Here is a 26,962-nt window from a genome sequence, read left to right on the forward strand (position 1 = left end):
TAGCGGAAGCCAATAATATACCCTATCAATACGTCTACATAAAGTACAGTACAAAGAAACAAACCCAAGAAGTAGTAGCAATTATGCTGTAAGTAACTGTTTGCTGAAGAGAGTTATTAACAAAAGATGATAATTCCAACATCAAAAAGTATAGTACAACACTTTACGGTTGGGACGAGTCGTCACCAACACAGAACAGCCGTACCGCAGGCAGCCACTCAAACTTTCTGACTTAATTTTCAACTTTCTCAATTGGAATTCGTATGGTACGTATTAATTAGTTTTCCAAAAGGTAAGCCCTGTTCAATAAAATAACGTGGTACAATAGACAGATAAACAGACGATTTCCCAGCTTGGTCACACAAATGTGAGTATAAACTGGAGAGCTTCTGCACAACTTACGACCAAGTAAGCTTATGGTTGTAATCCAGGACACTTACATGGAAACAGATCCATGGATTGATATAGAAAATAAAATTATATCGGATGATTTAATGGGTAGGTATACTATTTACTGCAGAGTAAATAATGAAAATACTTGAAAAAGTGGGTAAGTTCCTTACATCAGCGGTACTCGAACTTTTTTAAAGCTCCACTGTAACCAGTTTGCTCCAACTTAGAACTAACACTGGAAACTGAATCTGTAAGCTGACAGTTGCGTATCGTAGGCTGATGAAATATTGCGTCCTTCTCATTGTCAGATAAGCAAGAGATGTTGAACCTATGCCTATACTGTACTACAAGAAAAAAATAAGCAGGTTACCGGGTAGACTAACAAAATGAACCTACCTAATTTTATTTCCGTGGTTCACTACTATCCCTGTTCAGTCAACAGTACAGTTGGGTATATACTTGGTAATGTGGGTTGGGTGTAAGAGGACGACTGGGGCTTCATGTAGCTGACTTATGGCCACTGTACAGTCGATAGCCGTTAATTCTGAGCCTTCATTCTTATTAGGTTGTGTTCCAAAGGGTGTGCGGCACAAAGACAAGCAGTCGATAGGCATAAAAGAAAATGTTCCCTCACTTTCCAGCCATGAGACACTGGGGAAGGATCTTCTTACGATAGCTGGCTCGTACTTAAAATGAAACAGGCAACTGGAATTGTACAGCGACAGTTGCATGTCGTTGTCCGGGTGAATGTCCTTCGGATGCATTCTTGTCTGTTACTCGAAGATTATTGGGTTTCAAAGACTGTGCTATGACCTAAGTGTGATACAATAAATAAATAATCCATAGCTTAGCGTGCATGAAAGGCAACAAAACTATCTTTTTGTATCGAACGACTCCGTCACCACACGCCATCATGCTCTTTTATTTATTAGTTCAATCATACATTTACTCGTTTTCCTTTTATTTCAGAACAACAACGGCCACCACAGGACAACAACATGGCGGACCTCAGCACATCCTCAGCCAGCCTGGTGTCCCAGAGCTCACCGGCTCACCTGATTCAATACCTCACCGTCTTCGCAGGTAACTTTCCTATGCTCTGTTCAGTTTAAAGGTAATGGTGAGGCAGACGGCATGAGGCATTTAGATGCAATACCCTACCCATTTCGATCACTCAGGGTTTTTTGCCCACAATCCTGGAATACCAGATCCATGCATTATACAGGTTACCACAGTTACCTTCCTTAGTTGTTACCCTTGGGGCTCATTCTACATACCAATCCTCAAAGGGTGGATGGTCACCTGAATCGAATAAAGCAAGCTGCCAGCACCCGAATTCGACCCCTGACGCTAATGGGCTGGCAACTGTGCAGTCAGAGATGCAGACTCTTCACTCATTATGTCGGTAACATGACCTAAAATACTTCATCACATTGCCAGGTAGCACCTCTCTATTCTGTCCACATTAACTTGGCATAAAACACCCCCTTGCTCTCAGGTAACACAGCTAGAGTCTGATTACTACTATGGCCATCTCTCCTCATTCTGCACCAACTATTCTTTTCCTTTTGTTCCCATGACCCTTTTTCCTATTTTCCAGTGACCCTATCCCCTAACAGTTTTTCCCCTTTCTGGTGACATTTTCCCCCTATTTCCAGCAACTGTTTTCCCTTTTTCAGTGACCTTTTTGCCTATTTCCTGTAACTATTTTCCCCTTTTTCCAGAGACCTTTTCGTCTATTTCCAGTATCTATTTTTCCCTTTTTTCCAGTGACCCATTTGCCTGTTTCCAGTAACTATTTTCCCCTCTTCCAGTGACCTTTTCCCCTATTACCTGTAGCCATATTTCCCTTTCCCCGTATTAGGTTACCATTTCCCCCCTTTCCTCCCATTTCCAGTAACTATTTTCCTTTCTTTTCCAGTGACAATGGGCGGATTCTCCTTCGGCACATCCCTAGGCTACACTTCCCCTGCCGGTCCGATGCTGACGAACTCTACAGGCGACTCCCTTCAGCTAACCGCTAGCGAATTCAGTTGGTTCAGCTCAATCCTCAACTTGGGCGCTCTGGTGGCCGGTCCCCTGGGTGGGCTGGCCATCAAATCAGTGGGGAGGAGGTGGACCATGCTGGGATCTGTCCTAATTATGCTGGGAGGGTGGGCACTCGTTAGTAAGTTTTGTCCTAATTGCCTTTGGGGACTGGGGTTTTGTCCTAGTGTGGTCTCATAGGCAGGTTGGACATCAATGTACTAGGAAAGAGTTGGACTATGCCAGGATCTGTCTTTTATTATGCTGGGAGGCTTAACCCTCATAGGCAACTCACAGCTTTTTTTTTTTACTCTTACTTTTTTCCCCTGCTCTGAGATTCGATGAGATAAAGTCTGGGATTGGTGCTTATTATGCTAGGAGGCTGGGTATTTATAGGTAAATTTTGTCATAACTTTGAGTTTTGTCCTAGTTGTTGTTGTTGTGTGTGTGTGTGTGTGTGTGTGTGTGTGTGTGTGTGTGTGTGTGTGTGTGTGTGTGTGTGTGTGTGTGTGTGTGTGTGTAATTTAGTACGTGTCCTTGCTTTGGGTTGTTTTCTAAGAGAGTTCGTCCCAGCTTATGATATATATATCATAGGCTGGATGAGTATGCCGATTTTTACTTCATCTATGTAGAAGGTAGCGAACATTTGTTAGTATCAGTATTTATTTATTTCCAGTACACTGCTCGAACTTACCCAAATCCCTCAACTGGGTTCGCTCTTGCTCTAGCGAGAGTCTATGGCCTTATTGTATGTCCAGAATTTGTAATTAATATATGATTAATACCATGAGTATTATTGCTGCAATAGTTTATTTAACATAATTGTTAACGAAGTCGCCCCTTGCCCATCCATTTTTTCACACTAGTTTCTTTTATTATTCAGTTTGAGGAAATCACCCATTTTATCCACCCGTTTTCATGTGTATTTTCATCTTTCTACCCTACTTTATTCAGCTTATCAATTGGCAGGATCATCCACATTCTCACTAAATTACTTGTTTCTTCACTTTCTGTTCAGTTTTCGGCCAGAACTTCGCGATGCTGCTGACGGGCCGCGTCCTGTCCGGCATCTACACTGGCCTCACCTGCATCAACCTGCCCACCTACATCGGCGAGTACGCATCCTCAGACATCAGGGGATCGCTAGGTACGGCCAGGGAAGCGGTGCAATGGGTTTAATGTTTTGTACTTATTTGTGGATTTTTCAGTTACGTAATGTATCTTTAAAAAATAGGAGGGTAAGCATGTGCAAGGAATTTATTCTACTTTAATTATGTGTGGCTTTACCAGTTACCTTAAGTAGCTGATAGGCTATAATCAGGGACTCTGCATTTGCAATGAATGTAATGTAATGTATTTATTTATGGATTAGTCATTTACCTAATGCATTTAATATAAAGGTGGAGCAAGCACGTGCAAGGACTTTAATGTAGCCTGCTGTTTTTATCAGTTACCTAATGTATTTGATATAATCGTGGAGTACGCATATGCAACAAATTATACCGTTCCCGTTATGTAACCTTCTGCGTATAATTAACATTTATAGTGTAGTTGAGTTCGAATCACTCCTTGGGATTCATCTTTCCTATTACAGTGTACGCTCAGATTGACATGAGTGATCTTGAAGAGAAAGAGCTGTTATGCGCCAAACTTGACTCAGTTGTGGAATAGTGCCCCTCGAGGGACACATTCATGGTCATGGGTGAATGCAGTTTAGTTACTGGCACTGTCAGGGAAGACTTCGAGGAATGTGTAGATCCCCGTGGCTCTTGAGCTAGGAATAGAATAGTTTTTACCTTCTGGATTTTGCAAAATCCCGTAAACTGAGAAATGCTGGATCTTAGTTCCAGCAACCAGATCTTCACCGCTGGACTTGGTATACCAATACCGGTGGGGTTGTAATGGCGGATGACCTCATCTTGTTAGTACTTTGTTGAACTGCATTACATGCAGTCATAGGAGCCATTTGGTGGACTTTTATCATTCCTTCTTACTGGACAAGGAGTTTGGTCACCCCTGTCTAGAAAAGGAAAGGTGACCAGCATGACTGTAGCAGCTACCGCGGTATTAAAATGCTCACTGTGACAGGCAAGTTTCTTGCTCACATTATCCTGAATCCTGATGCGTAACCTGGAGTATTTGCCAAAGTTTTAGAGGAATGAGATTCACACTCAGGAAGTCTACAGATGACCGTATCTTAGCTATTCGAGTTCTCGTGGAATGCCGCCTTGAGTATCGACCAGGTCTGTCTGCGGCCTATTTGGATCTCAAGAAGGCGTCTGTCTCAATAAACTGGGAAGTATTGTGGGAACTCCTGCTACTGTATGGGATCCCCACAGGAATAATCCGACTGATTGCTGGACTGTATTTAGACAATGAGAATATTGTCCAATGTGGACGGAGAACGTCTGACTTCTTCACAATAAGTACTAGTGTAAGACAGAGATGTGGCTTTCCTCACACGCGAGCCGACAGCTTTCCAGTCAGCGACGCTTACCGCTCAGTCACCGCTGCTATGCACCCTACGGCGTTTGCCCCATATGATGATAACGATGAAAGTGGGATTTCCCGTAATACTGTGTGGCTCATTCAGTAGGACAAACTTTGGTTAGTATCTCATTCAATCATTTTTTTTTTTTTTCTGGTTCTCCGAACCCTACCTCACCCAACTTTGGGGTGGGAATGGTGGTCTAGATGATACTGAATTTTAGGTCAGTGTGTTATGAGGCCTAATGCATAGCCGAAAATTGGCAGCAGTGGATTATATATCCATGCTGAATGATTTACTAATAAAGCTTGAGTCTATACACTAAAGCTGGGGAAAAAGATCCTGCATTTTTTGCCTTTTATAAATCTTTAAACTTGTAAATACAGTGTGTGGAGACTATACTGTATATATTCCATTTCACAGGAACGGCCTTTCAGCTTATGGTAGTGACCGGGATCCTGTTCTCGTACATTGTGGGTGCTTTCATGACCTCTTGGCGTGCCCTGGCCGGAGTCTGCGCCATTCCTGTAATAATCTTCTTCCTGCTGGCCTTCTTCACAGCCAAGGAGTCGCCCGCGTATCTCCTGTCCAAGGGCAAGGTGGACGAAGCCAGGGCCGTACTGCAGCATTTTAGAGGTTAGCCTGCCTGTTATTTTATCACACCTGATGCACACGTATCATCATGCCTACTATCATATCTCCTAGTACATATATTACACTATACCTACTGCTATTATATTTATTATTACACCTAATACTGTTATAACAATTGCTGTTACAACTAGCTCTGTACCTTCTACTGTAATAAATACTAAAAGATGGCCATCCATTTAGGGCTCGACTTGTCCAAGTCTTGTTTCATCTCTAATCACTCCAACGACCTATTACAACCTAATGCTGCTGCTTAATATGTCTGCTGTGGTACCCATAGTCTTACTTTAATTTTCATTAATAGGCTAACAGGATACATTAAACAGTTACACTTACTAATACCATCACACCTGTTACTCTCCCTTTCCCCCTCTATAGTACCATTTTATCTACTGATATACCTGGGACCATCTTGCCCACTGTTCCGTTTCCCCTTCCACTTAGGCAAGCACTATAACATCGAGAATGAACTGCTGTTACTCTCCCTTTCCCCCTTTAATACCACTATCTCTGCTAATGTATTTGCTACCATCACGCCCACTACTCCCTTTCCCCTTCTACTTAGGCAAGCACTATAACGTCGAGACTGAGCTACAAATGATTAAGCAAGACCAAGAGGAGGCTGCAAGGAACAAGATAACCCTAAAGGAGTTGAGAGCCCCCTACATCCTAAGGCCTCTGCTCATCTGCATGGGCCTCATGTTCTTCCAGCAGTTCTCCGGCGTCAATGCTGTTCTCTTCAACCTCAACGACATCTTCAGTGTGAGTTTTGAGTGGAGGTTGTTTGGGATTCGTTGAGAGAGAGAGAGAGAGAGAGAGAGAGAGAGAGAGAGAGAGAGAGAGAGATCGTACCTTGCCTCATCTCTTAGGCTGGATTACGATGAATTTTTCCAGTTAGTGATAACAGAAATATACCTGTCGACTGTACAATTATCATTAAGGCAGGTAACCAGTATAAATTTGAAGACCTGAAAGAGTTTAACCACCTCCATCTCCCTTTTGATGATTTATTTATTTATTTATTTATTTATTTCCAGAGCGCAAACACATCCATGGACGATGACGTCAGCTCCATCATCGTCGGCTTGGTCCAGGTCGGTTATGCCAGGGTTACGATGATTACCGTTTCTCACACTGTTTACGGGCTCCCATTTTCTTTTTCTTTTTAATTTACCACACTTGTCCTTGTCTATATGGGGTTGACTAGGTACTGTAGGTGGTCAGAGAAGTGTTCCTGGAAATCAAACTAACCTTATTTATCGTCGCATGAGTTGTATTATGAATGGGACGTGGTGTTTTGGTCTGGGATGTTGGGCGCCATTGTTGCTCATCGTGGCGATGTAAGTTAGTGTTATTCGGATGCGTTATTATCTCTTTAAGTTAGGTTGGATTATGTTAGTTTAATACCTAAGAACACGTTTAATACAACCTACAACATCAGATCAAACTATATAGGACAAAAATAAACCAACACACACACACACACACACACACACACACACACACACACACACACACACACACACAAAGAGAACCTACAAAGTCAATGCTGATCCCATCTCTCAGTCATAGGTCCCTTGTTCTTACCTTAGTTTTTCTTCTTTTTTTTCTTTTTTTTTTTCTTAATCCTTGTTACTCTCATGGAATTTCTTTCAACTTAGGGGAAATTTCTTGTAGCTGAAAGGGTTACTAGAGATCATATATAATTCTTCCACCACCGAAAGTTTCCTGAGCTGAATCAAGTTAAAACTGATCTAAGTTTTACTGATAAGTTTTATATCCTTCACACTTATCTGACATCTCTACATTATCATTATTATTAATAATAGTAGTAGTAGTAGAAGCCGTAGTCATAGTAGTAGTAGTAGTAGAAGTACTGTCGTCATCACTTGGGCAAATTACATCTCATTCTATCAACTTTTCCTGGCTCACTGGACCTATCTTACCCCAAGCTGGGGTGGAAAAGGAAGTCTAAATGATGATGATGATGATGAAAAGTAATAATAATAATAATAATAATAATAATAATAAATGACAATGATGATGATGATGATGATGATGATGATGATGATACATTTGTTTGTTTCATCAGTTATTTTGTGTATTTATTAAATTTGGCGTGCCTTGTATATGATGTACGAAACCTGTCTCTCAATTCAGGTGCTGGCAACGGTGGTGGCTGGCTTCCTGTGTGATCGGCTGGGTAGGAAGCTGCTCCTTACCCTTTCTGCCGTGGCCATGATACTCTCACTCGGTACGTAGTGCAAAAGAAGAAGTGAAGTCAAAGAATGAGTACAGTATTGTAATGCTGTATAAAAGACAGAGACAGGCGAATCAAAGACCAGTGAAATACATATATAAGTGAATGAATGTATGTGTATGGTTGAATGAATGACTGAAATGACTGAAATGAAAAATAAGAAATAAGAGAAATATAACAGTAGATGAATATATGTGTATGAACAAATGACCGAGATAATATAAATCAGTGACGTAAGTGAATATGCCCAAGCTTCAGTTAATGAATATAGGAATGCAGAAAGAAATGGAAGAATCAGGTGATGGAATGCATGCATGGGTGAATGAACGATTGAGATAAATGGATTAAAAAACAAGGAGTAGTAAAAAAGGAAATAATAATGAAGCAAATGAGCCATCCAAAGATTACAAAAAATAACTAATTTCGCCACTAACATCAGTAATAATCCCCCCCTGTTTAGAGGCTGCAAAAAACTATCTACTGTCATCACTGTAATCAATAATAACTTCCCTTTATTTACAGGTGTCGTAAACGTATTTTTTCCTAAGTAAGATCTTCATAAACCCAAGGCCACAGAGGGCCTTAATTAGCCGACCCTTAACTAGAATCGCCTTTAAAATCACAAAGTAAATCAATACATTCCTTTTAACCTCCATCCACAGCCTTTAAAACTATCTGTAAATCTCAGTGTACTTATAATCCATTCACAAATCTCAAAGAATGACTAAAAAAGTAAAAATCAATATTAAAATTCCAAAGTCCTCCAAATTATCCCTTTTTGTAGATGCCCTTATGATCGTCCTTTTTTATGGCAGTGATAATTTTTTTTTTTTTTTCAGTAGCCCTTATATTACCCGTTTTTAAGATCTGACCCTTTAGCTACTCTCTCTCTCTCTCTCTCTCTGGCCCTGGAATCTCCTTTTTTCATGGCGACCTTTAAATTACTCTCTTTATACCAGTGACACCAAAATTACCCTCTTTTATAATGGCTTTCTTTTTTAATTTATTTACTTTTTTTTTTTTTGTAGTGGCCCGTACGATTTTTTTTTTTTTCTGCAGCACTAAAATATCCTTCTGTTTTGCAATGGCGCCCCTTAAAACCCTTTTTATCGCCCGCCTTTAGAAGGAGGAGCGATAATGTTTTTGCCTGCCTGTGTGTGTGTGTGTGTGTGTGTGTGTGTGTGTGTGTGTGTGTGTGTGTGTGTGTGTGTGTGTGTGTGTGTGTGTGTGTGTGTGTGTGTGTGTGTGTGTGTGTGTGTGTGTGTGTGTGTGTGTGTTCCCATTATATCTCATGAACGGCTTAAGTTATCAACATGAAACCTTCCCAGGGTATCAAGATATGACCAAAACCTTGCCCGAGTTCGAAAATGGGCGCTCAGAGTCAAAGTCAAGGTCACCAAAATAGCTGCCAAAGGTCAACTAGTTTTTATGGCCCGCCTTTAGCACCATTATATCTTATAAACGGCTTGAGCTATTAACATGAAACCTTCAGGGTATCAATATATGGTCAAGATCTTGAACTTGGCCAAAAGCATATGCTGCCAGGTGATTAGCATTCGGCTCCCAAATGTTTTTCTTTCATTTGTCCTTTTTTTTAATGCTAGGAAAAAGGAACCAAAGGCCACGAGCCCGCAATAACTGGTCCTTCCAAGAAAAAAACAAAATACAAGAGAGAGCCAAATTCAAGATCCGATCATTTCGAGATTACCCTTTTTTGCCCTTAAATTACCCTTTTTGCCCTTAAATTAACGGCTTGTTTGCCCTTAAATTTTCAGTTGCCCTCGATGTGTTCTTCATGGAAGAAGACCTGGATGAAGTCAAAGCCGTTGAGACCCTAGGGTGGCTGCCCCTAACCTCACTGATCGTCTTCATCGCCTCCTTCTCCATCGGCTATGGACCCATTCCCTGGGTCATGATGGGTCAGTCCCCCACTACCGTCACGTGTTGTTTGTTTTTGCAGTTGTTGTTGTTGTTGTTGTTGTTGTTGTTGTTCTTCTTCTTCTTCTTCTTGATTTTGTCGTTGTTGTTGCTGTGGCCTCGGGCTCATTTTGTAAACGAAAGCCCAATGGACTGGCTGGCTGAAGTTACCCCCTCCATCATCCTTTCGTGGGATGGAGAGGGAGCTGAGGGACGTTCGAACAGCCGGATAGTGGACCTGCCAGACTATGATGGTGTCACCACGAGAAGACGTTTCTCTACAGCACCAGCACCACGAATAAAATCTACTGTTGCGATTTATATTCTATTTCAGGACTGAGACTTCGAAAATGTGATCGTCTGCATTAACTGTCTCATGATCGGAATAATTCTAGTATCCTATTTTGGCTAAAATCAGAAAATCTTATTCAGCTGAGACTGAGACATGGGATCCTGAAGGTGTTAATATTGTCACATTGTCCCTCTGAGGTCGGTAACTCTAGTGCTCTGTTCCGCCTAAATCCAGGTTATCTTATTCAGGTGAGAGAGGATCTTTAGAGCCTGAGAGTGTTAATGATAACTATATAACCATGGAAGGCTTAAATTTGGTGCTGAAGAGGGATGCCTTCATGTGGTGGCACTCATATATTCAGGTGGCTGCGCTGCCTGGTTACACAATCCTCAGTTCAAAAGGAGAGGGATGGACTGCAGGACCTGGGGCAGCTTCACCCTGCAGTCCATGAGGTTCAGCAACAAAAATACTTAACTGAAATCCTCCCTTTCTCTCCCGTAGGCGAGATGTTCACGGCCAACGTTCGCGATGCTGCCAGCGGGATCTCCACCATGACCAACTGGGGTAGCGCCTTCCTCGTCACCCTCCTCTTCCAGCCGCTCCAGGTATGGGTCTTTCACCTCAGTTTAGCTCAAATTTTTCGTCCTTTATTCTCGTCCTTTCGTCTCCTTGAGTCACCCCAGTCATAGTTTTCTTACTTCATCCAGGTATAGATTTCTGTCTTTTCGTCACTTCCGCTCACTCCAGGTATAGTTCATTCACCTTAACTTGCCCTACATTTTCGTCCTTTCGTCTCTTCCAGTCACTTCGGGCACAGTTCTTTCACCTTAATCAAGCCCAGATTTTTGTCCACGCGTGGCTTCCAATCACTTCAAGTTTTGTTCTTTTCACCTATATTTACCCAGATTTTCGTCATTTTGCAACATACAAGTACACTGCGACCTTATATCTCATCCATGACAAGTGCTCTATTAGCTCTTCGTGACTAGTGTTCTACTCCTGTGGTAATATGGTGTTGCAGCTCAGCATTAAAGATGGAGGAGAGACGGCAATTTTTAGCCCAAGAGAAAGTGACATGATTATAGGATGAGAGGCAGTTCGAACCTGTGGCCTTCTTGAAAAATTTTAGGTTATTTTTCTTACCTTTCATGTTTCAGTCCATTCAGATAGGTCTCTCTCCCTCTCTCTCTCTCTCTCTCTCTCCATGGCGTGTACTGGCTCTTAATGTTGTACCTCTTTCCAGGTCTTCTAGTCACGCTTCTTCATTTTTTCTTACACTTTTCCCACTTCGTCTTTCTCTTCCACTTCTTTCATTTTTTAAAAATCTTGCAGGACCCCATTGGACCCTATATCGTGTAGTGGTCAGTGGCTTTTACTTTTTTTTTTTTACCTTTCTTTCTCTCTCAACTCTTTCATATTTATCTTTCTCCTCCATTTCTTCCTTTTTTTTTTTTTTTAAATCTTGTGGGACGCCATCAAACCCTATGGCGTGTACTGGTTCTTTGCGCTTTACGTCTCCTCTTTCCTTGTCTTCTTTTGCACTTCTTTGCATTTCTCTCTCACTTCTCCCACTTCATCTGTCTCTCCCACCTCTTCCATCTTTCTCTTCCACTTCCATTATTTTTTTTTTAATCTTGCAGGACGCCATCGGACCCTGCAGTGTGTACTAGTTCTTTCCATATTACCTTTTTTCTGCTTCTTCTTATTCTTCTTCTCCCGCTTCTTCGTCCTTTTCTTCCACCTCTTCCATTTTTCCTCGTTTTCTTCCACTTAATTTTTATTTCTTACATCTTGCAGGAAGCCATGGGACCCTACGGCGTGTACTGGTTCTTCGCCGGGTTCTGCACACTCAACGCCATCTTCAGTATCATGATAGTGCCGGAGACGAAGGGCAAGACGCTGGAGGAGATCACTGCGTACTTCGGGGCGCCCAAACAGGAGAGGAAGGAGAGCGCCAAAACACCCTACGACAATCGCGCCTTCACAATCGACATCGACGAAAAGAAACCGGAAAAATCGCCATATGGGCCATAAGAAAAAGTCTAAAACGTTATTATTATATATATGACTATTTTTACTCATCGATCTTTCTTTCCTTTAAGCGAGCGATGAGTAGGTGGAATAATTTATCTCGTACAAATATTTTTACTCATCGATCTTTCTCTCTTTAAAGCAAGTGATGAGTGGATGGAAGCATGGCCCACCTTGCAGGTCTGTGGGTTCCTCTGTCCTGTATTCGGACCCAGGCCATCCCTTTTTATCATGGCTGAAAGCGGTGATATTAATGATGGTTGTGGTGGAGGAGGTGATAATGGTGGTGATGAGGGAGAACACAAATGGGGATGATGATGGGGTGAAAGAATGCACGATGATGGCAATGGCGATGATGGTGATGATGTTAGTTCAAAATACCTAATGTTTTGAGGATTTTTTTATTTCAGTTTAAGTAATGGACATTTTTCTTCACCTGAGGAGATTTGGTATTTTGTCTTTATCCCTCTTTTTTTCATAAAGTTGATAAAGCTGCCAAAAATAATGCAGGACAGTAAGAAAAAGGAGGGTGGGGTGGGGGTGGGGGGAATTTACACATTATTTTATGGCTATTTATAGAGAGTTAGTGACGAGTAAAAGGGTCTTCGAAAGTGAGGTGGTCAGAGGAGCAGGAGGAGGAGACCAAGAACAAGTTGGAGTCCAGAGATATTACAATGCAAACAGGAGGGTGATGGGCCGTGTGAAGAGGGACCACTGATGAGTCGAGAGAGAAGTGCCTGAAGATTTATTTTGTCGAGGGCACCACCCGTCGCGTGATGTGGTGTCAGGCAATAGGTAGATGAATAGCTAGAATTTTCCGATATTTAAGAGACTGAAAAAGGGGACGCTCTTCTTTCAAATTCTTCCCCGTTCATTTCTCACCTACTCGACAAAGAATGGAAAACCTGAAAAGTTTACGTGGATTCTTTGCTTATATTCTTATGTGGTCATTTTTGAACGAACATTTGAGATTTGCTCTTAAATGAATGACAGAAATGCATTCATTCATATATTAGAGGTGTTTTTTTTTTTTTTACTTGTCGATATGAAGGTGCGATTTTTGAAATATTGAAAGATGAGTGTGAAATGTTACTCATTTTTCCTGAGTGCTCTCATGCAACTAAGTTTTTTTTTTCCTACATTTTGTTTCTTGATCCAGCCCATTCCATTATTAGAGTCGTGAGAATAAGATTAGGATGATGATAACCATTTTACGCTAAGAAAAAAAAAATCGAATCACGGAAGGAATTCGTAGTACTTTTGTTTCCCTTTTGGTATAATTGGGTATGAAACTGGAAAGGAAAATTTTCATATTGCCTAGAATTTTCATTTCAAAAACAGAGCTATTGGGAAAGGGAAACAGAGGGTCTACATATGTATTTGTTTATTTGTTATATGTTACCACAGTGAGATTAACTGCTTTTTTTTTTTCTTGTAGCATGTATAATTTGTTGTGCATGTCAATTTCGAAGGCATGAATGGTGAGTGAAAGGAAGTGCAGTCTGTTTTTGTTGATTAATGCTAAGTTTCCTTTACTTTTACTTTCCTTTTCACTGCTGCCAAATCTTATCACACTTATTACAAGGGAAAAGAGCTGCAAAATTTTCGTGATGGTGATGATGATTTATGTAGCTGATCTTTCATTCCATCGGCATCTGTCATCTACATACTCTAGTCAGTTTTAGAAGGATATTCTACTTGGCCTACCTTTTTTCAGAGCAAACACACACACACACACACACACACACACACACACACACACACACACACACACACACACACACACACACACACACACACACACACACACACACACACACACACACTACTTACCAACCTACTTACTTCACTACCTTCATGTTTAAATACTGCACCTGCCTACCTAAATACATCCATACCTATCTCGTTCCCTACCTGTCTGCCTACCTGCCTACTTCCAGTGTCAAAGCATTCCCCCATTTTCTGTTACTATATCTCCGGGGAAACTATACTGAAATCTGCAAGACTATAGTTAATCTTTCAAGCCCCCTATCAGATCGTTTCAGATTTATATTAAAATTTTCTGTGTTTCTGTATTTACACGTGTATCTGATGTACCTTTTATGTTGCGAATATGATGATGATGTATGTATGTTCCTGTTTCTGAATCCTCTCTAGACCGTTTTTAATAAAGCTTGCGTATCACTATTTTCTGTTTCCTTTGCGTCCATTAAGATTATAGTGCAGATGCTGGTAACAGTGATACAAATAATAATGATGATGATAGAAAGTAACAGATGATAATAATAATAATAATAATAATAATAATAATAATAATAATAATAAAATCGAATAATAACAAGCCATATCCAGTAATACTTTGACTAGAAATAAGGAAGCTTCGAAACCGACCACCGTTCAACTGAATAATAGGCAAGGTGGCAACTGGAGAGAGAGGCTGGAGTTGGGAGTGGGAGGCCAGTGTGGAACAGATGCTGAAGTGTAGCGGACGACGCAACTGGTGGAAGAGTATGGTACGTCTCTCCCTCTCTCTCTCTCTCTCTCTCTCTCTCTCTCTCTCTCTTAGTTGTGCATTTACCTGTAATTAACCGTCCATGCTTCCATCCATCCATTTTCATTTGCCTATATCTATCTACCGTATCCATCTATCTATCTATCTGTCTATCTATCCTGGTAATTACTCGCTTGCGGAAGTGTAGAAATTACGTGTTTTGACTGTAAGATGAAAGTACTGTAGCTGCTTGTGCACTAATTGTAAAAAAAAGTGGCAGAAAGTGATAATATAAAACGGTGCATCTAAGGATAAAGGAAGCTGATGGCTGAGAAAAGAATATCTAGTGTTTGCCGAGAAAAAAGAAAGGCAATGAGGTAATATTTTTGCAATAAGAAGGAAGTGACTAAGAATAAACTGCTTTTAGAGGGAGGTAAATACTGGTAGATCTTCATATGCTTGAAAGGAGAAATTATGTTTGTAGTACGTGAGCGACTAAATGTTTGTGGGCGACTGAGTGTTGAAGGAGACAGGGAAATTATTTATCCCTGCGAGGAAAAGGAACTGTTTAGAGACAGAAGTCAGGTACTTTCGGAAAATAAAGGATAATACGAAGAAAACAAAAAAGAAAGAAGAGTGCTCGTGGAAAGAAATTCATTAGGTGTGCTTTGGAGGAAAGAAAAATATGTCTTTAGAGCTAGAGATCCAGTGCTTGTGAAAGAAGAGAATGTGTGGTCTGCCTGAGGAATGTACGAAAGTGACCGCGAAAAGAATGAATGAATCTCTATATTTACGGAGGAAGAAAATCTAGTTTGAAGATATATGCCTGCATGTCGATGGGAAAAAATATTTGAAGGAACCAAATCTACTGGTGGAGGGAAAGAAGTCTGCTTGTGGAGGAAAACAACTTTCTGGAGGAAAAGTGTTCGCTTGTGGAGGGAATAAATCTGCTTGTTGAGGGAAAAAGTTTGCTTGTGAAGGAAGAAAGTCTCATACCAGAGAGAAAAAACTTTAGGTAGACAAAGAGGTACGATATTGAGAGAGAGAGAGAGAGAGAGAGAGAGAGAGAGAGAGAGAGAGAGAGAGAGAGAGAGAGAGAGAGAGAGAGATTTGCTGATAAGTAGATAGACAAAGAGACTGAAAGATTAAACAAACAGATCGACAGATAGGGGAGCAGTTGCCAAGAGAAAGAAATATACTTAACATGAACTCCCGAGCAATGACAATCTTTTTAACCCTTTGATGAAATAAAATGTCATTATTTTCCACAATATAAGAACAAAATACTAAAATACCAGTGAAATAAGGCCAAAGCAGATCTACCAAGTCAGAGCATTATACGGTGGAGGAGGTAAAGGTATATTGTAGGCCTAAGCAGGATCAGATCGTCCCTCTAGGCTTTATGTAGGCCTATAACTCCGTACCAATACTCCTTTAGCTCTGCCTTGGGCTAAAACATCCATCTCTCCACCTTTGATTCAGAGTGGTAACTGTAACACTAAAGTATGAGGGAAGTAAAGACGAAGAGCTGGTAATGGCCTGTAGAGCTGTAGCATTGTCTTTTCTGTGTCTGAGCTGCGTGAAATAAGATGCAAAAGGACGAAGATCAGCGCAAAGTTAATGTGAACCAAGTAAAATGTCCTTACAATCTGTTCCTCCTTGTAAGTAGGCAGAGGGTGTGTGTGTGTGTGTGTGTGTGTGTGTGTGTGTGTGTGTGTGTGTGTGTGTGTGTGTGTACAGTAGAACGAAAAGACGGGGATATTTTGAATTCACGTATTTTTGTCATTCTAGTAAAATAAATAAATGAATAACTAAATAAACCACAAAATCTGCGACGAAGAATTGATTATTATTATGTACTCGTATGTTTTGTGAATTCAAGGTTAGGTCTGGAATGACTAGGCTTAGTTGGGTAGGTGGGTGATGTTGGTATGGTGAGATGGCTTGGAGAGAGAGAGCTTGGTGTATGTGTGTGTGTGTGTGTGTGTGTGTGTGTGTGTGTGTGTGTGTGTGTGTGTGTTTTTGTTCATTTCTGCATGTTTGTGTGTATGCATTTGGGTTTTTATGTCTACAGTACTTCTTCGTGTGTGTGTGTTAATGTGTATCAGTATAAATGTACTCGTATGTGTGTGTATTCCGTTATCAATCTTAATCGTCTCATTTATCAGATAGGAGCGTTGTAAATGTGTGCGCTTTTTTTTGCCCGAGCCGCCCGATTCAAGGTTAAGGAGAACAGTCTGAGCAGGTTTTGTTCCTTTCGGCGATAAGTTTGAAGTAAACCTTAGCTGCAATGACACCGTCCATCCTGCAGCCCCCATTTGTACAGGGTGTCTCATGACCTTTCACCACCCACAACAAAATTCAAGATCATTCCAAGTTTTTTTTTTTTCCTCCCCTTCTGAACTGCCTGCTTGCTTCCCTCCTCGATTATTATCTGTTTATTATGACATGTTAATCAGAAGGTGATGTTTTGTGTGTGTGTGTGTTTTACATAACCAAGTTCACTCCAACATAAGTGCAACACCCAGTGCCCGGCCCTCTGAACTTTACCATGCATTCTACAAGGGCATCACCAGCCACACCACACCATCTCACTAACGACCTTCTACCCTGTCACCCCCCGCCCCCTCAGTTCCCCTCCCTCGACCTCCCCTCTCTCAAGCCCTCAACCTCCCTCTCATTCTACACTCACTATCACCCAGCCATCCCAACCACCTCCAGCCTACCCTCACTCAATTACTCCAGCCTACACTCTCTCAATCACCGCAACCCCCACTCTAAAACACCAGCACCCTTCATCTTCCCTCTCAATCATCACTCCCTCTCAATCACAACCCCTCAACCTCCTTAGTTCCCCTCACCTCCCTCACCCATCGTTCCCCTCTCCCCCCAGCCCTCTCTCGTGGCCTTGTTCTCCACTTGCCACCTCATTTACTCTTGTTTACACTTATTTACATAATATTTTAAACTTTGCCACATGGCGCCTGTTCGCCCAGCAGGACACAATTAGGGATCAGAATGATTAAGCTGTCTATTGTGAGCCGTATTCTAGGAAAAGATTGGGACTTGGAAATAATTGATTATTTTTATTCGATCAATCCAATGACCTTTCTCTCTCTCTCTCTCTCTCTCTCTCTCTCTCTCTCTCTCTCTCCTTTATTCCTTCTACCTTCACACCATTTAATCAACTAAGGAAAGACCTCTCTTGTAAAAGGGGTTAATGAAGGCCATATCTAACCCCTCCAGTTCCAGAAGTCTCCCGTAAGCTGAATAAAATCGTCTGAAGATAGCAAAATATGTATCAAACCATGACGACATCGTACCGAGAGCGTCAATGGCCTTCGTGTTTTCATTGGACTTAATTTTAACCTTCCTTTTGTTTTTTGTTTTTTTAATCTCCAGCGCTCAGGGTTTTACGGGGGCTGCCACACTAACCCCAAATATGTGATCGACGAGGGGAAATGAGGCTCAGGGGTCCGGCTGGTGTTCAGATTCGGATATTGACGTGGCTCTAACCCGGTGTTTCGTTTCATCTTGTCGATCACGTTTCGAGGGCCGCAAGACTCACTATCAGATGGATAAAATCGCTTCCCATGAGTTACAGTACTGTGCTAGAACTGTCCCGACTGTGAGATGGTTGAATTCTACCACTTATTTCTGTGTTTCCCCTAATTTCTGCCACTCATTTCCATTTCCCCTAATTTCTACCATATATTTCCATTTCTCATAATTTCTGTTGTTTATTTCTTTATTTCCCTTATTTTCTGTCACTTATTTCTCTATTTACTTTAGTCTTATTTCACATCTACCTATCCAGTTCCCACTATACTTACACTCACATACACATGATTTTTCTCACAACACTTACACTCACATACGCGTATTTTCTCACAACACTTACACTCACATACGCGTATTTTCTCACACTACACTTATTTACACCAACATAAACTTCTTCATCCTCACTTCTTCACACTCGGTTACGCATCATTAAGTGGACAAAACCATTATAACTAGACGCTACAGTCCCACTTGCTTGCATAAATAAGCATGATAGTTTTAACACGACTAGACTAAACAGCCATTGTGTTGTGTGTATAGAGACTTGGGAAAATTTCAGTGTTGTCTACCAGTTAATTTATCTATCTGTCTGTTTATTTAGCTAAATGGTTTTCTTCAATTTAGAGGAAACCCTTAGAGTGACAGCCTTTAGTTTGCTTTTTCCAGGCGACTTTATTCAGCATAGGAGAGATTAATTTTGTTGGACTAAATGACCGTACTTTTAAACCTTCATTCGCAAAGTGGAGTGCAAACCTCTAATTTTTTACGATCAGTTACGGAACACTTGTGGTCATTACGTATAGTTAGCCTGCATCCCATACTACAGTAAAGCAGTCAGCAACCGTATAGGAAAGCCAAACATGTTCCATCTTCGCCAGGAACTTCAGAAATTATCGTAAAAATAGTGGGAGTGTATTCCACATTGGGATATAAGGTCTAAACATACCGCCATAAAATTTAGATGAGGATTTCATTAACCCCTTGGCAGTGAGTGAGGGTCTCCAAGGCTAAATAATATAATGGTCTGTTAGTAGCCTTTCATTTTAACACTTAGGCCTCTGTGGTTTCGTCTTAGTTGAAGAGAATCGTCCGGCGTTGGCAAGAACAGAATACTAGAGTTGTCCCGACGATGACAGGATTATTGGCGCCAGCATAAACACTAGTAGGCTCCTCCGAAAGACTCAGTTTAATAAAAAAAAACATCGTTATGTGAAATTTGATACTGGAGACGACGCGAGCATGAGAGAGTTAAGCAGACCATCACCAAAACTATTTATTTGCTTATTTTTTTTTTTTTCTAAAGAGGGAGACAACACACCTCTTTGAAACCCTTCACTTTTGAATTTCTGGATGGGGGGATCAGAGGTCAGTCTGCGGTTAATTTGATGGAAAGTAATTATAAAATATTTTACCATTTGATTTCAGACAATTATTAAATATCATACCGCAGTGGAAATCACTGTAAAGATAGTTGTAAAAAAAAATCAAACTTCCACGAAAAACAAAAATGCTCCTATTTCAAGCTTGAGTGCCGGGTATATATAATGTTAGCATAGATGGCAATTATAATTATCAATGTATTCTGAAAGGAAACGACATCTTCCAAAAGGAGAATAAAAGGGAAGAAATTTGTTACTAGATTTGTGAATCCATATAAACTTTTTCTGCATACTTTTTCTCACTGTTTTTGCCACCTCTTTACTCGGTAGTGAAGTAAGTAAAAAAAAAAAATGGAGGAATACATTGCTATTCATTTCGCCAATATGAGCCATACCTCAGTGAAATCGGTTCCTGATTCTTTTACCGAAACCTTTTCCGTATTTTTTTTTTCTTAATGACGAAAAAGTATTCAGCTAAATTCAATGAAAATGTGATTATAACTTATTTAACCCTTAGTAATGTGTATTTTTTTTAAGTAGGGCATGCAGGTATGAACAAAAAAAAAATCCTAGCTAAGTAACTGATTCATAGTGAGGTTAGGCTGACCTGGATTACCTAGAGATGATCAGGTTATGTTAGACTGACTTAATTAGGTTCTGTTTAAGTCAGGACACGATTCTGATACCTTCATTGCAAGATCGTCACTTCTGATTCATCGTAAGAGCAGCCTAGAAATCCCTATTACGACTCGTTGTAAGAATAGCCACTGCTAATTACAGTATTTTATCAGCTAATCCTTCCAGTGGGCGAGACACAAGTAAAATCTACGTTCTAGGTTCATAGTTCTAGAGTCTTTATTCTAGGCAACGTCAGACAGTTCTATGCTAGCCATCACGCTTTTATTCAGCCAGGAGAGAGCTGCTTTATTTAAGGGTATGTCGATTACTTCTGTCACACACACACACACCACAAAGCCAGCCAAGAGACAGGACGTGTGTGCTGGGCAATCTCCAGGTCCTGTCCTCCACCCTTACTGTTTCTTAACCAGCCCATACCCCACTGACCGGGCTAATGTATGGCCCGGCCTGCACTATAGGTGCAGGGAATCTTTGAACAACAACAACAACAACAACTTCTGTCACTGGGAGAATTTTTTTTTTGGCTGAATTAAATCATTTTTTACTTATCATCACACACACACACACACACACACACACACACACACACACACACACACACACACACACACACACACACACACACATATATATATACACGTGCCTCCACACCCCTCCACCGTTTATCATATAAAAGTAAATATAAAAAAATTAAGCTTTGCTGCAGACACAACCATCTCTCTCTCTCTCTCTCTCTCTCTCTCTCTCTCTCTCTCTCTCTCTCTCTCTCTCTCTCTCTCTCTCTCTCTCTCTCTCTCATATACGAGTATAAATACCGTATATAGACAGACAAATAAACAAATAGACAGACGGATAGGCAGTTGAATAAATATGTACACAGGCACACACACAGACACGTTATTTCTCACATTTCTGCCTTTAAATACTGTCTCCTCTACCTACCGTCTTGCTATATTCTCTGGATTTCCAAACCTCATGGGCAATATCAGTCTGTTCAAACTTTTCAAATAATAACTGAGAAGCTGCCCGAAAAAATGGGTATAGTTTCAAATGATTCCATATTTACCTGTTTTCATTTTTTTCATTCTTTCCCTTACTGTCTTTATGTTACATTTGTTTGTATTGCTTGCCACTGGCGCATAATTATACTGTCTACTAATTACTTCTTTATATATTACTTGCTCTTAGTATGGTTCCTCCTTCTTTCATCTAAACTCCTTTCTTGCATCCACACTCATCCACCTCTTCCTTGCTCCCTCCACTTTTCTCTCTACTTCCACATTTTACCACCTGGAGCTTCAGTAGTGAATTTGCACCCTCACACCTGTACTTCCCTGACCCACAACCACCCACACACTTGCAAGTCAAGGTTGCTTGATGAAAGATCTAGTCCAAGAGCACTCGCGTTTTTTAAATTCTTAATCATTTCTCGTAATCTCTCTAGTTATCATTGTTATCGCTGTGTTTAGACCCCACTGATGGTAATGGAAAATACAGTGAGGTGGTTCGGTGATATGGAGAGTGAGAGGGTGACGATATGCGTGGATAAGAGAGAGGTGGTTGAAAGAAGAGTAAGGATGGATGAGAGTGGGATGGTTAGAAGAAAAAGGAGAGGTAGGCCAAGGATGATGATATAAGCTAGATGGATAAAAGTGGGGTTGTAAGAAGATGTAAACGAAGGATCACAATAAGGACTGAAAAGAGTGAGGTTGTTTGTAGAAGAAATTGACATGATGATGGCATTATTAGTGTCGTCTTGGAAGGCACTATAATACGTTTTCCTTAGTGATTCGTTTTTCATGCTGCAGCTTATTCTTCTCCTCTTTGTGTGTGACATAAAGAAGTATAGACTGTGAGATGCAACTGTTAAATCTGCAGTTCAGGTCCATGTTTCGTCTCTTGGGGTGAACCTTGATCAAAGGTCTCGTTGTCGGCCCAAGATTGGAACCTTTTAGTTATATAATCTGTGTGTGTGTGTGTGTGTGTGTGTGTGTGTGTGTGTGTGTGGATATAAACTGTAATTAACGCTCAAGAAAAAAATTATGCACGATTTGCAGATAATGTCGATATAAACTGTAATTAACGCTCAAGAAAAAAATTATGCACGATTTGCAGATAACAAGGTGAGGAATAAGTGTTAGAGAACGTCCGTACCCGACGAGAATTCGGACCACTGATAACAAAGGTGTTTAGTGTGAGTATGGCATGGTTGTCCTTGTCAAGGACAAAACAGGGGAACCAGATGAGAACTGTGTGAAGGCTGTATTAGAGTGAAATGTTTGGAGGAAGAAGAGATGAATTAGGAACTAGCTAAAGATGCGAGATGAGTGATTATGAGAATGAGTATGCTAATGAGAGATATAAACTGAAGAACAACAAGAACCGGTGCCAAGGCACAGCAAACCCGTCCCCAGCAGTCATTTTAGTGCTGACAACAGGATGTCTAGTTAAAGATGCCACACATCAAATTTGAAGTTAATCGGGTGAGAACTGACGATTTTATGCCCATTTGAAATTTCAGGCCCGACCCACCCGACAATGACCTCCCTACCGTTAACTGGAGGGTGACCCCCCCCTGATGTAATGAGGCATGTTATAGGATGCAGATTTGAAAGATGCACATTTAGGTTTTGGTTCCATGTCGGTATGCCGAATTTGAAAGGAGTTATGGCCAAAAAACGATTTTTACCCTTTCTCATTTTATTTACATTTTAGGGCCTACAGCCTGGACCTTGGCTCAGTTTGGCCCAAAATTTATTCAGGTGTTCAGAAGGTCATAGCCCATCATCCCTATCATTTTAGTCAAAATCGCACTGGTAGTTTTCTCGTTAAGTTGTTGACAGACAAACAGACAGACAAACAAACAGACAAAGCGAGTGAAAACAGTACCCATCCCCGAGCCTCTCCGGGGCGGGGACAAGTAAAAAGTAGACTAACAACTCGATGAAGGAACAAAGTGGATGAATATGTGAGGGAGTGTGTGGGGGTAGGCTAAGATTAAAGTGAATTAACAAGGTGGAACAGTAAATGGGGTAGTGTGTTTGATGGATGGATGGTTGGAGCGAGGCAGATCAAGAGCAGATGATGGGACGTACATAGACCGGTGCGTTATCGTAGATGTAAAAGAAAAATATAGAAGGTCGTGTTATCGAGACCATCCCTGAAAAGATGTGGCGTTATATACCAGACCACTTTGGATAATTTGGACTGTTGTGTGGGGTAATGAATAAAAATAAATATGAAATCATCATCATCATGTTAACCCAATTTTCCATGTTGACGTGAGATGAGAAGACAAGAAGGAAGCCGCTGTTCCCTTTCGTGTGGTATTTGTATCTGGTAAGTACCGTATATAAAGTAAGCCCCAAGTACAATACCATCTTTCCACTCTTGATTCATGAGATCTTCAGTACAAGTCAGCTTTGTTCAAAACACAAATGCTAGATGATGAGGTTACTACAGTATATCCCTACACCCATACAATGAACGGGTTTCCATTCATCCATTTCCGCCCCTTGAGTTACCTTTTGTAACAGGCAAAGAATGTTTTTTTTTTTTTTTTTTTTTTCACATCCCCAGCTACAGTACTACCGATAATACGTTTCCATACTTTCTTTTTAATTTTATGAACTAGGTAATATTCTTAAGACTGAGAGAGTGAGGGTGTAGACGGCCTGCATCGCACATTGCAGAGTGAATTCAACAACGGGAAAAGAGAGATCAGGCAAAATATATGGTAAACACGCCACCTGCTGCAGGCGTTATTGTGAAAAACTGTGGCTTGTCTTTTCCCGTTACGACCTGAAGTTTTAACCATACTGTCCAAAGCTCTGGTCAGGCTAATTCATAGGGCAACAGCACTCATTTATTGCAGTGTTTGATATGTCGGTTAATGGCTCACAGCATATGTGGAAAATGGGCAATGGACAGATAAAGGTTGGAAGTCCCTGAAGTGCAGGGAGATAGAGCGTACTATGATATCTGCTAAAGTTGACGGATCATATCTACCAGGAAAATTTTTGTTATCACTCGAGTTGTCGCCACTAGTTCACTGATTATGATGTTTGTCTGATACTTGCATGACTTTGGAGCATATTCCAGTCAACAGATGACCAGTTAATTAGTTATAATGGAAGGAAAGTAATTCAATTAAGATAAGGTGGAAAAGTACAAATATTATGAAAAATGAAGCGATAGGGATAGAAGGACAGAAGGTGAGAGAGGACAAGATAGAAAGTATATGTACGAATATGTTACAAGGTGGAATGATATGTAAAAAAAGAATGACGCTGAGCCAGGAATAGGGGAAAAAATGTGAGTTGGAGAATGTATAGGGATGGAATGAAAGACTAGAACTGATTTAGAAAAAAGCGGAAGAATTTATGCTGGAATGTGGATACTATTATTAAAGGAGTACGGCATTTCAACAAAGAGGAGGTGGAAGAGGACATTGTTGATAGTGGACTGGAAAGGACTGCAGTTGAATAAGATATTAAGTTTGTATTTATGCTGGAAGGAGGATTTGGAGAGAGAGAGAGAGAGAGAGAGAGAGAGAGAGAGAGAGAGAGAGAGAGTTGTGAGGTGTAAATAGTAGCCTAGTTACCCAACATCTGTCAGGTACTGCACCTCCATTCCGTCCGCCGTTTCCGCTGATCCCGCACACTCAATCATGTGCCTTTTCTATATATCTCTCAGTTTAGCTGTACAGGTTAGCTGTGGTGTAGACGAAAGGTGTAACTTTGGCGAAGAGAGAGCTAAACTGGCCTCATTACTGTACTGTTACAGGTGACAGGCAGGTGGGTGGGTGGATGTGTAGCCTCTAAGAAGACGAGGCAGAAGACGGGCTTATGTTACTAGTATTACTTAGAGAGGCTCGGTATGTTTCTCTGGCCATAAATGCTGATTCTCCTTGATACGACGCATCAGGGAGGAAAGTGACGGGCTTGTCCTAAGTGTGAAGTAGATCCAGCAGAAAACAAAATTAGACGAATTTTTGTCCCAGTCTGTACACCTTTATTACAATAATCAGGTCACTGGGACGGAGAAGAAACCGAAGCAATTCCTGAACCCACCCCTACTATCTCCAAACCCCGTCATTATCTCTGAGCCCCTTTCACTATCTTCAAACCTTCCCTTACTTTTATATCCATATGCTTTCCCTTACTTTCCCAAATCTTTCTCCGCGATTGCAAAGTCCCGGGTTCGATTTCCGTGCTGAGTGGAGTACAATTGAGCAGAGTCGTATTCTAGGTGTTTTTGGAGGTCTTCCTTAGCGATTTATTATGCACGTTATACCTCCTTTTGTATGTTTTTTATATAAACTGTATTGATATTAAAACAATATACATAAAACACAAGCGAATGTTAAGGTGCAATATGTTAACTAAGTCGCAATGGAAGATGCGTTACGGTGTCTCCTTTGCCACCCAAAATAAGCTTTAGTCTCTCTGAAATAGTGACCTGGATTTCAGAAGCGATGGTTGAGTGTCGTATTTGTGGACAGTGGAAGCAAAGTTATCTTCAGTCCCCCCCCCCTTCTTATCTTACGGCGTGACCATGGCGGCATAGATCATGACCTGGCTTTCTTCGAGACGTGTTTGCGTTATCTAAGAAGACCCGCGCTATCGAAAAACGTGAGAGATAGGGCAGGTTCCGGATAAGGTGTCAGTATAGAGCTTGCTGCCGTGAGCTGTTGGTTGTGGAAGAGCTGTCAGTGGTGAGCGTAGATAGTGTGAGCTGTTAGAAGTGTATGGGCTGTCGGTGGTGAGCTTGGTGTGTGAGCTGTTGGCTGTGGGGAAGCTGTTATTGGTAAGCATAATATTGTGAGCTGTTAGTTATGGAAGAGCTGTCAATGGTGAGCTTGGTATGTGAGCTGTTGGTTGTGGGAGAGCTGTTATTGGTAAGCATAATATTGTGAGCTGTTAGTTATGGAAGAGATGCCAATGGTGAGCTTGGTATGTGAGTTGTTGGTTGTGGGAGAGTTGTCAGTGGTGAGCTTCAGAGTGTGAACTGTTGGCTCTGAAGGAGCCGGCACTTGTGAGCATAAGAAATATGAGGTGTTAGCTGAAATGGAATCTGTAGTGCTGAGCTTAATCGTGTATGAAGTGTCAGTCGTAGAAGAGCTGCTTTTAATGAGCTTGATGGCGTGAGCTGTTGGTTATGGAGGAGCTGTCAGTCATGAGCTTTCAGCTTTGTAACGTACTTCCATCTTGTATTCTCATTTCATAAAATTTTTACATCGTCCGGACGGATTCCGCAAGGTATTGTTTTCGATCGAGTTTGTTTGTTTGTTTGATTGTTTGTATATTTGTTTGATAGCAACATTACGGAAAAACGGCTGAATAAAATTACATGAAATTTTCAGGATATGTGGACACTGATCGCCAAAGAAAATGATTAAATTTTGGAGGTAATCGCGTGACCCTGAAAGGTCAAGATCAAGATCACGGATTTTCAGAGGGCTATAACTTGAAATGGTTGAAATAGGGATATTTACTATTTGAACCTACAAGAACTCGTAATATTGGCTTTCATTTGGCACCAAGACCTTTGACCTTGAAAGGTCAAACTCAACGTCAGGGATATTCAGGGGACTATAACTTGAAACTAGTTGAAGATAGAGAGATATTTACTATTATCGACATATAGGGAATCTCATATGGGTTTTTAATTGGTACCTCGAACTTTTGGCCGTAAGTGACCTTGAAAGGTCAAACTCAAATTCACTGATATTCTGGGGCTATAACTCGAAACTCGTTGAAGCTAGAGGTATCTGCTATTACTGTGATATGACAAGTCTCATACGGGCTTTCATTTGGCAGCATCACCTTTGACC

General features: G+C 41.0%; 1 protein-coding gene across 1 annotated transcript; it reads left to right on the forward strand.

The window, feature by feature from the left end:
• The first annotated feature begins 1,391 nt into the window (after nt 1-1,391).
• Nucleotides 1,392-12,060, forward strand: LOC145400221 (facilitated trehalose transporter Tret1-like). Its single transcript, XM_080272736.1, has 10 exons — nt 1,392-1,476; nt 2,315-2,560; nt 3,437-3,565; nt 5,330-5,542; nt 6,123-6,319; nt 6,595-6,651; nt 7,718-7,811; nt 9,593-9,736; nt 10,528-10,631; nt 11,824-12,060. The coding sequence occupies exons 1-10, from the start codon at nt 1,392-1,394 to the stop codon at nt 12,058-12,060; spliced, it is 1,506 nt and encodes a 501-aa protein (XP_080128862.1).
• Nucleotides 12,061-26,962: the final 14,902 nt, after the last annotated feature.

The sequence above is a fragment of the Coenobita brevimanus genome, chromosome 51, assembly GCF_032717465.1.
Source record: "Coenobita brevimanus isolate Jiangsu-jjx chromosome 51, ASM3271746v2, whole genome shotgun sequence".
Taxonomy (NCBI): Eukaryota; Metazoa; Arthropoda; class Malacostraca; order Decapoda; family Coenobitidae; genus Coenobita; species Coenobita brevimanus.